Source organism: Felis catus, chromosome A2, assembly GCF_018350175.1.
Source record: "Felis catus isolate Fca126 chromosome A2, F.catus_Fca126_mat1.0, whole genome shotgun sequence".
Taxonomy (NCBI): Eukaryota; Metazoa; Chordata; class Mammalia; order Carnivora; family Felidae; genus Felis; species Felis catus.
Window position 1 is genome coordinate 65,396,577 of NC_058369.1, and position 10,197 is coordinate 65,406,773.

The 10,197-nt window shown below is 48.9% G+C and overlaps 1 protein-coding gene across 23 annotated transcripts in view; it reads left to right on the forward strand.

Annotated features, from left to right (window-relative positions):
* The window catches only part of IKZF1 (IKAROS family zinc finger 1), a 101,275-nt gene extending 91,970 nt beyond the window's left edge, over positions 1-9,305 (forward strand). For all 23 annotated transcript variants that reach the window (XM_045052121.1, XM_045052119.1, XM_045052122.1 and 20 more), the window contains one exon: positions 4,970-9,305. In XM_045052121.1, the coding sequence (XP_044908056.1) occupies positions 4,970-5,679 (710 nt within the window). In that variant the 3' untranslated portion in view covers positions 5,680-9,305. The remainder of the gene's footprint in view (positions 1-4,969) is intronic.
* The last annotated feature ends 892 nt before the right edge of the window (positions 9,306-10,197 follow it).

Below are 10,197 nucleotides of genomic sequence, written 5' to 3' on the forward strand. Positions count from 1 at the left end.
ATGGATACGGGATCGATGGTTAAAAGTTTTTCCTTGAGTTTTGGCCTGAGTGTAAGTACTTACTCTGCCAGGAACATTGCTCACCATTGTGTCACCAAAGATCTCATCCCCTGGGATAATCAGATAGAAGCCAACAGGATTGATGAAGCCCCATCAGAAAGGGGATGGTCACGTTACACAGCAAGGCTGTGTTCTTCGTCTGTTTGGTGATTGGGGAAGTTTTTTAAATACAGGAGAGGAAATAGGGAAGCATAACAATAATTAACATTTTCTCTACCCGTTATAACTATCTTGGTATAGTTTCTTTTCTCTGGAAGTAAAAAACAACCATGTTGCATTATGAAAGTGACACATGGTTAATATAAAGACTTTTAAGGCAAAGATGAATGTTTTCAAATCACCCCAAAAACCCAACATCCAGAAATTGCCAATATTAAGAGTAGCTGAGCGTTATTCTAAAAGTCTTTTTATCCATATGTATGTATGTGGGGGGCTAGGGTGATGAACAGGTGTATTGATAGACAGGTGTGGAATAAATACTTCCATAAAGATTCTGTCATATCACACATGCTACTTCAAAATGTAAATAGCATTTGTATGGATGTCTTAAATTTAAGAGGTGAACAAGAACCCAATAAAACTGGAGGCATAGCCAATCTTCAAATGAACATTTTCTCGCAGAAAGATATTTTCAGAGGATTTAATCTAAGATTAAAAAGATACACTGCACCATGAAAAACATGAGCTTCATCGGGTTTTTAACCCATTTGCTTCCATTTACACAGTATCTCCTGACTCACAGCTTTGGGAAATAAAGACACGATTTTACTCCCCAGTGTTCAATTATATTATTTTTACATCGTCCTGCTTCCTAATAGTCACATTCTATTCCCATAATCCTAATTCTCACAGAAGTTTAGCTACTTTTCGTTAACTCTCTCTTTAAACAGATTCAAAGCCCCAACTCAGTCTATTTATTGTGATTAATCACTTGACTGATTGGACTTAACTTTCAAGCAACTTTTTTTTTTCAAGGAGGTCCTATAGATGCTCCATTTCCACAGTTGCCATGTGTTTGAGGATGTCTGCCTGTTGCCTTTCTGTCTTGACCTTGTGTGGTGCCATGATGGCATTCCTTAGTTGAATGCTGCCATGAAGATGTCTAAGGCCAGTCTGAGATTTATTTCTTAAAGGTGACTTCCATTTTCTTTCTGAACACCTGAAGAGTTCTTTAAGTTAAATAGTCTAAAAGGTAAATAGCCTCACTAGGATGTGTCTTGGTATTTTGCATTCTGAATAAAAACTTTCTTACCATTTTAATCTGGGGAGTCCTCTGTTTTCTATTTCTGAGAAATAATCTTCCTTGTAGACATCTTTTTTTTTTTTCCATCTGTTGCGATCTCAGCCAGGGATACCAGTTGTCCTTATGTTGGATAATTTGTTCTCCATATCTGTTAGCATTTCCTTCAGTTTATTTTTTGTCTTTTTTTTCACATTTTTTTCACACTTATTATCTTGTGTTTTTCCTCTGTCAGTCATTCCATTTTTAGTAGGTTATGTTCTGTTACTGCTTCTAATCCATGGATTCATTCTGTGATAAATGGACCTCATTTTGTTTCTTGAGATCTGAAACCTTTTTTCACCTCTTTTCTGTTGTTTTAGCATGCTGTCTTTCAGCGCTTTTTTTTATGGAGTCCATCTCACAAAGTAATTTTGACACATTTCCTCTCTTCCTTGAGTTGAGCTCTTTTCCTAGGATGGGCTTATTGGTCTGTTTTACTTCCTTTCCTTCCTTGAGTTGCTAGAAAGTATTTTCATGGTGATCATGACATTTCTTGTCACTTGCTTATTCTCCTTGGGCTGATAGAGCTTGATTGACGTTTGGACACTTTTCCCACTGTATGTGAGGCTTTTTTTTTTTCCTGTGAGAGCTATCGACTTTTCTAAATCCTGAAAGAATGCCAAGGATAGGGGGGAAGGAGGAGTTCAGGTGAGGCAAAGTGCAGTCTTTGTTTAAAGACTTTCTGTGCCCTTTCTCTCTCTCTCTCTCATTCTGAGATTTGGTCAAATGCCCTAAACCAGCTACCACTGTGCCTGGCTGGAGCATGATTCCCAGCCCCACAGGAGGATACTAGGGGCTTAGGGCCATTTCCCCTCAGCTACAGCCTAGAAGACCTCACTCCTATCGAGAGAGCCAACCTCGCACTCACCTGGTTCTTGCTAGCAGAGGTTTCCACTGCTGTGGGATCAGAAATGGAAGAGGATGTGTATTTGAATTGGCTCCCTACAGAAAAGAGGATATTAGGGAGAACCCTGAGGACTTCGTTGACTCACACTTGAGGTTTTTAGAAGTGAGATCAGCAGCCACCCTTTACTGTATGTCTCACGCCAGAATTTTCTTTCCTTGCTCCTTGATTTTTTTTTAAACTATGTGTTTCATTAGAATGTGTTTTTTTATTTAGCTCATTGCCAAAGTGAACTGCGTGGGTTTTTCCTTTTCTCACTTTGTGGAGTATTAGGGAAGAGAAATTTTGTGGATAGTTTCAATATGCCGCAGTAATCTGAAATATATGGGTTTTTTCCTACATCCATTTGTTGTTAAGACCAAGTTTTAAAAACAATGGATTTCAGTGGTTGCCTGGGAAACCAAAGAGCCACAACTTTGGGCAGAAACAGGATGATTAGGCGGGAAAGCACCATTTTTGATGGGGCTATAAGCACTTCGATATGTATCTGAATTGGCCTCAAAGTCTATGCCCCATCTTGTCCCTACCAGGGTTTGGTAGAGGGACAGATGGGGGCGCATAAGCCAGAATGGATCCATTCTGTTCTAGAATTAGACCAAGAAGATATTTAGCACCTCAACACAAAGTCCTCAAAACATGATTCAACAATGCTATCAAGTTATTTCTTCTAACTTTTAATGGGCATAAACACGACTTCCGTGTTCCCTCCCGCCCACCTTGTAGAGAGATTCCATCCATTCTGTTCAGTTTCTGCAGAGGGTGTGACCAGCCACCAGCAAATTTTCCTTCTGTAATCTGAGGATCACACTTCACCACGATCAGGCCACATGTCTCTCCTGACCGCCAGTAGATTAGAATGAATGCAGGCGGGCTGTTTTATGATAAGTCTCTTTTGCAAGCAAGAAATGAGACCCCAAGATACTCTACAGCATGATGGGGGATATCCCTGGACAATCATCTGTGGTCGGAAAATGTTTTTAGAAAGATTAGTTAAGGTTTTGAACTACTAAGTGGTTTATTGTCCTGTTGCTAAGAATGAGCAGGAGACCTTGATGTCAGGTGTCAGTGTCGGAGGTGTGGGATCCTCCCCCACCACTGCCCTCACAGGCCATCAGCAGCCATTCCCTGGGCTCTTACGGGAGTCTCTGAGTTCACTTACCTTTGCCCCTCACAACCTGTACTCCTGCCCATTACTGAGAAGGGCCCTTCCTTCAGACCCTTCAGGGGCTTCTCATTTTCCTCTAGAAAAAGCCTCTGCTTGGTAGATACCGCCCCCACCCTGCCCCACACCCAGGCTCTGGCCAGGACCCCTGGCTGCCCCCCATGTAGGACAAGAGCCCCACTCACCCGGCCAACTCTAGGTCAGAAGCCCTCAGGACCCAAGCCTTCTATTTGCTTCCTAGAACTTCTCTGCCTGAGATACACCATTTTTGCAGCTGTGTTTTAATGTCTGTGTCCCCTGTTAGCTGTTGAGGATGGGGACCCTTTTTACTAGCTCCCCTGTCTGCCCCTCCTGTCCGGTCCAGTAGACACTCAATGCTCAGCATAGACGTGTTGGAGGAAGAAAAGAAACAGAATGAGGGGTAAAATGTAAACAACTCAGGCATGCCTCCAGTGCTTTGATTTATCCATAAATCTGCACGCAAACGGAAAGCAAATCAGTAGCCCTGACAGAGTGCAGACAGCGACTTTGCTCATTACGCCACGGTTTCGTACTGAACCTATAACCAGTGTGTCGAGAAGGTGCATATCAAGGCAGTTCGTTTTAGTTCTTCATGATAATGTTTGCTCAGAAGCCCGAGCTCATCTCAGGGTTCGCCATCCCCGGGGAGGGAGCTCGCTCTCAGACTGGAAGTTTCTTGAGGGGACGCTCGCACACCCAGAGTCCTCGGCAGTGGTTCCTTGAGCATCGTTCATGCTCGGAAATTTTTGGAAAGAACAGGCGAATGGCACACCCCCTCCCCTTTACTCCCCTGCTGTGTGCCCAGCTTCCCCGCACATACCCATGTGGCACACAGCTCTAGTCCTGCCAGTGATGGAGAGGCGAGTGGAACCGGGACCAGGGAGGATGTGGACACCGGACTCTGAGCGTCCATTTCCTCTCCGAGCCAGAAGTCAGCTTTCTATAGATCTTACCAGAAATCTTACCTTTTGATCAAATTTTATTCTGAGTATTGAAGTTATGGATTCAGAACCCTGTCCCATAACACTGTTTTAAGCAAGCATATCGCACACGCTCGTGAATAATGATACACTCACGTATGGTAATTACATAAATTTATGAGAAATTAACCAGCTATTGCCAATCACTTAGAACACTATATCGAAAATACGTCATTTAAGTTTTCATCTTAAACTGAATATGGTGACGTTCATAGTAAAAGACCCAAGTGCTGGTTTAGTATTTAGTTGGACGGTTTCTGCTGTTTCTGTTGACGTGCACCGACTTGGGTGCACGGGTTCGTGTGGTGGGTCGGGTGCGTTTAAGGGCTGACTCCAAGCAGGGCCCTGAGCTGGGTGACGACAGACAGGCCTCCACCTTGTCCATCTGGGAGGTGTCTGAGTCCCGCTTCCCCCTGAGCGCCAGGACACCCAGATGTGCGGGGGGGGGGGGGGGGGGGGGGGGGGGGGGAGGGGGAGGCTCCCCCTTGCTGTAGATCTCAGCCGCCCCTGTGGTGCGCAGAGGTAACGTGGCCTCACTGACTGTCGCCTGCCTCCCACAGGGGACAAGTGTCTGTCGGACATGCCCTACGACGGCGGCGCCAGCTACGAGAAGGAAAACGAGATGATGCAGACCCACGTGATGGACCAAGCCATCAACAACGCCATCAGCTACCTGGGGGCCGAGTCCCTGCGCCCGCTGGTGCAGACGCCCCCGGGCAGCTCGGAGGTCGTCCCGGGCATCAGCCCCATGTACCAGCTCCACAAGCCCCACGCGGAGGGCCCCCCGCGGTCCAACCACGCGGCCCAGGACAGCGCCGTGGAGAACCTGCTGCTGCTCTCCAAGGCCAAGTCCGTGTCCTCCGAGAGGGAGGCGTCCCCGAACAACAGCTGCCAAGACTCGACGGACACCGAGAGCAACGCCGAGGAGCAGCGGGGCGGCCTCATCTACCTGACCAACCACATCACGCCCCACGCGCGCAACGGCCTGTCCATCAAGGAGGAGCACGCAGCCTACGACGTGCTGCGGGCGGCCTCCGACGGCTCCCAGGACGCCTGCCGCGTGATCGGCGCGGGCGGGGAGCCCATGAAGGTGTACAAGTGCGAACACTGCAGGGTGCTCTTCCTGGACCACGTCATGTACACCATCCACATGGGCTGTCACGGCTTCCGTGATCCTTTTGAGTGCAACATGTGCGGCTACCACAGCCAGGACCGCTACGAGTTCTCGTCCCACATCACCCGGGGCGAGCACCGCTTCCACATGAGCTAAACCCCGCGCGCAGCCGCCGGCCCGCAGAGGAAGCACGCGGGGGTGGGGGTGGGGGGAGGGGGGGGGCGGCCAGGCCCTCCCCTCCCGCCAGCAGCACGGACTGGACCAGAACCTTGTGCTTTTGATTTCTCGGTGGTTCTCTTGTTTTGTTTTGTAGTTTTCAGTCGGTTGGGGTTTGATTTGCTTTGGAACACGAAGCGATTTTTTTTTTTATGGTTAGTTGCAGGGTTACGTTTGGAGCACCCCCCCCCCAAACCGCTCTCTTCCTAGATGTTTGCCATAGACTGCGAGCTGAAGTCCCCTCTAGCTGTGGCTTCCTGGAAGCCCCCCGCCCACCCCCCTCGGCAAGACTCCTCACTCGCAGAGAAAGTTTGATACAAACAGGTCAGAGCCCAGGAAGGAATGAGCCGGGGAGCAGACCTCCAGGCGCCCCCCTCCCAACGCAGCAGGGTCTAGAAACCCAAGTCATGGCTTCTGGCCGTGTGCGTCTAGGGCTGGAGGCCTGCAGTTTCTAAGAGATGTTGTAAGTCACAGCCCGCACAAAAGGCAAATTGTTAGAGGAAAGTTGGACTCCTCGGACAAAGGGAGGGGCCAGAGAGCCTGTTGGTCTGGTTCTCAATTTCAAAACCGAGGTAGCCTTCCAAGGCTGGCGGGTGAGAAGAGTCTGAACACTGTATTCCTGGAGGCAGGTGTGGAGACCGCTGCCCTCTGCCTACTCCAGTCCGTGCCTTTCATGGCCCAGAGTCTATCACTATGTTTCTAACATCCATCCCAAAACTTGGACCTTACTTCCTCTGAACCTCTCAAAGGGTCAAATTACCGCGAAACCAAGGCTTGATTCCAAATTATACGCCCGTTGCTTCCCTGGCTGGTTCCCCTGACAGGCAGAAGCCTGCCTCTCCTTCAGAGGCCCAACCTAGACCCCACTTCAACTATGTCGTTGTTTTGTTTGTCGGTAAGTTTCTTTCCCTGCCCTCTTTCTGCATCATTCAGGTTTTAAAATCCACGAAAGCAGGGTTCAGGATGGTCATTAATTTTCAGAGCAAGGGAACGTGACAGGCAAGGCCCAGGAGACCTTGTTCATACACAGGACCCACGCCTTGGAAACCAAACTTTGAAACAGCCTGAGACTCCCCCGTGAGGACAGAGCAGTCCCCGTGTGCCTGCACATGGACATGATGTGTGGCCCCGCGTCCCTTCTCCCTGGGAATGTGGAACGGTCGGGAGCGATCGCGTAACCAGCCAGCGGGATCTGACGGGAAAGAGGCAGGTGGTGGCAGAGGGAGAACCTTCCTCAGGCATGACGGGAGCCCCGCTGAGGTGTTTGGTGATTCAGATGCCAACCCAGAGGGGTCACCCTCAAGGTTCATCCTGTCGTTAAGGATAATGACCCCAACCACCTAGGCAAATGAGAGCACACGGTTTCACACCTTTACGTGTCTTCGCCAAAACTGAGCCAAGGTGAACACGGGGAAAAAGAAAACAGAGGCCCCTCTGCATTTAGTCTAAATCGAGGTTTCTTAGTCACAGTGCTCTTGACATTTGGGGCTGGGCAGTTCTTTGTGGTGGGGGATTCTCCTGTGGGTTCTTGGCATCCTTCCTGGTCACTACCCAACAGATACCCGTAGCATCCCCGTTCGACACCCCAAAATCTCTCCAGATGTTGCCACATATCCCCTGGGGAGCAAATCCTCCCTAGTCGAGAACCGCTGCTCTTGTTCTAAGCCAGTCCAAGGTCTGGGGAAGCCTTCCAAAGAGAAACACGCTGGAAGAATTTTCCCCCTCCGCCGTGTAGCCCCTGACCCGTGTTCCTCTGTGTTCATCGCAAATTCTAGAAATGAATTTATCGCACCTTCCTGTGCGCGTTTGGGTTTTGCTGAGAGGATGAAGTCCACACCCATCCTTGAGTCACACGTTTCTTGGCTTACAGGACGGGGACGGTGTTTTGAAACTGGAAAGAAACATTGCATTGACGCAGGGGCGTGCAAAGGCCCTGGGTAAAGTGCTGTAGAGACAGATAGGGGGCGCGGGCGGTTCCATACGCAGCCACAAAGAAAGGGAGAGCTACACAAATTTCCTGTTTGCTGGGGCCACTCAGACCTGCCCCGTTCCCTTCCATCATCCCACAGAGCCAGTTGGTTGAAAGGAGTTAACTCCCCCCCCTCCAAAAAAAGCTTCTCACCCCTGCCCCTCGCTGTGGCTTCAAACAAAGCTTAACCCAGAACTGTAAATAGCGGCTACAAATGTTCTTTTCTAAAGCGCTTCCCCTCCGCTCACTGCCTTTTCTAGCCAATGTAACCATCTATTTACACACCTTTTCTTGTGGTGTTCTATGCTAACACCGTTTTTCTTTGAGATGATTGTGTTGGAGGTTACGGTCCCATGGAATGTCAGCTGGTAACTAAGTTACGTTAGGAGGGTGGTCATATTCTGTACCAAAAGCCGTTCACGTTTTTCTTCTAGCCGAGCAACGTAGGATTGTGCATGACCTCACGCCTTTTCCGTTCTGTGGTCTGTTCCGCTGCTGGATGGTGTGAATGTGTGTCTCGAGAACCGCTGTGTTCTGAAGTGTGCCTAGGCTTCGTGCCCCCGCACTTGAAAATAAACGTCAGAGACAAGAGCGCCGCTCTCGCGGGTGGATGTGTGGGGTATGGTAAGAAATCGCTGCCCCTCTGTCTCTGAGCTTCTGTGGACCGAAAGCCTGGACGCCTGCTCCTTATCCAGGTCCCTTCTGTGCCGTATGCCTTAGAGCACACGCTGCCCTGTCCAAAGAGTCACTAAAAAAGAATTGTGACTTTTCTTCATCCGTCACCAAGGGGCGTATGCCTGTCACTTCAGAGACCAGAGTGTTCCATTTTCAATGTAGAATCCACCACATGAAATCTTAGAGTCTTCATTGAGAAAGAAAGCTACTGTTATGGGCATTCGAGTTTGTTCTTTTTGGGGGGGGAGGGGGGGTTCTTTCTGTGTTTGTGGGGATTTTTTTTTCTTGTTTGTTCTCATCACTGTGTAACCCTGATGAGCGTCACGCTCTTGCCAAAACAAAAGCGACATCTAATGGACTTACATAGGTTGGGAAGCAAAGTATTACTCTATCCTGCACTTCCTAAGTTTCAGCAATAATGAAGGGTCAGCTCTATCTAAAAATCCCGATAGCTGTCATATTCAGTTCAGTGTGTGTGTGTGTGTGTGTGTGTGTGTGTGTGTGTGTTTTACTTAGAAAACGAACCAAACTCAGATTTATTTAAGATGTTCAGTCTTGGGAAAACGGAAGCACATCCACAGTTGGTGTGGTCTTGGTGTGGTGGCATTCACTGTGAACAGACGTAGCCAGAAATTAATATGCAATATTGTTTTAAATACTTTCTAATACACTTTTCTATGATGTTGTGTGTGTAGCCAGTGCTGCCTGGGGTCTTCGTCCACCATTCTGGAAAATATGTGTACAGGACTGTAAATGAGAAAAAAATGCTGTTGTATTTGCTATCCGCCTCTCTGGTGATGTTAAATTATTTCTGTTTAGCTGTGAACAAGGGGTGTGCCCCTGGAGGGATAGAGGATACTTTTGTACACATTTTGAAATGCTTTTTTCTGTAGTGGTAGAACAATAAATGCAACAAACACTTTGTCTGTCCTAACCCGTGACCTGGGAGTGGCCAGGAACCACACGCTCGGCCCATCAGAGCAGGCAGGCGGCCGCAGCCCCAGTTGGGAACCATGGGATCACGGCCATCTGATGTGTTTGCAGCCCAGGTGAGCAGGCTCAGCACAGCGTCTGCCTCCTGTCTGCAGCTGCGCTCTGCCTGGGATGCTGAGTCCCCGTCTTTGGCTTCAGAATGTGGATTTGAGGCTGGGTGGAAATAGAGGGCAACAAATATTGCACCACCACCACCACAACCCCCCCCCGCTCTTCACAGCCCGCTGCATAATGCCTTTGGGGGTGGGCCCATGGCTACAGAGGCACAGGGGGACAGTGACCGACCATCGGTGGCCACCTGTCACAGTTCTGACCCTTAGGCCAGAGCCAGGCAGTGCCAGAAGGCTCATCTGATCTTTGCAGCAGAACTGAGTTACAGCAGATGCTCTGGGAGGAAATCTGTCCCTTTCAGAGAGACAGCCCGACATCAGATGGACTCAGACCTAGCAAACACGATGGGGTAACTAACTAGGCCTACACAGTAGAACGGTAGAACATGTAATCCAAACAAGGTGAAACTTTAGTGAAATAGATTGTGCTCTTTCCCATCAGGCCCTGGCATCAGTCCCCCAGGGAGACCTTCAAAACTAGCACTTGACAGGGTAGCATCTTGAGGAAGCCTCCTCGGGCGAGGTCGCCACAAGAGCGTGAACCACTCAGTTCCACTGTTTTACGGCCGTGCCTTGTTGGTGATCACAGATGCAGGGAATCAAGAATGAGGAACAGATTTGCACACATCTGTGCAGCTCTCGTCCTTAGGAAGCCTAACGAACACAACTTGCGGGAATCCAGAGGAAAGGCGTCCGTGGCACTAATGCGTC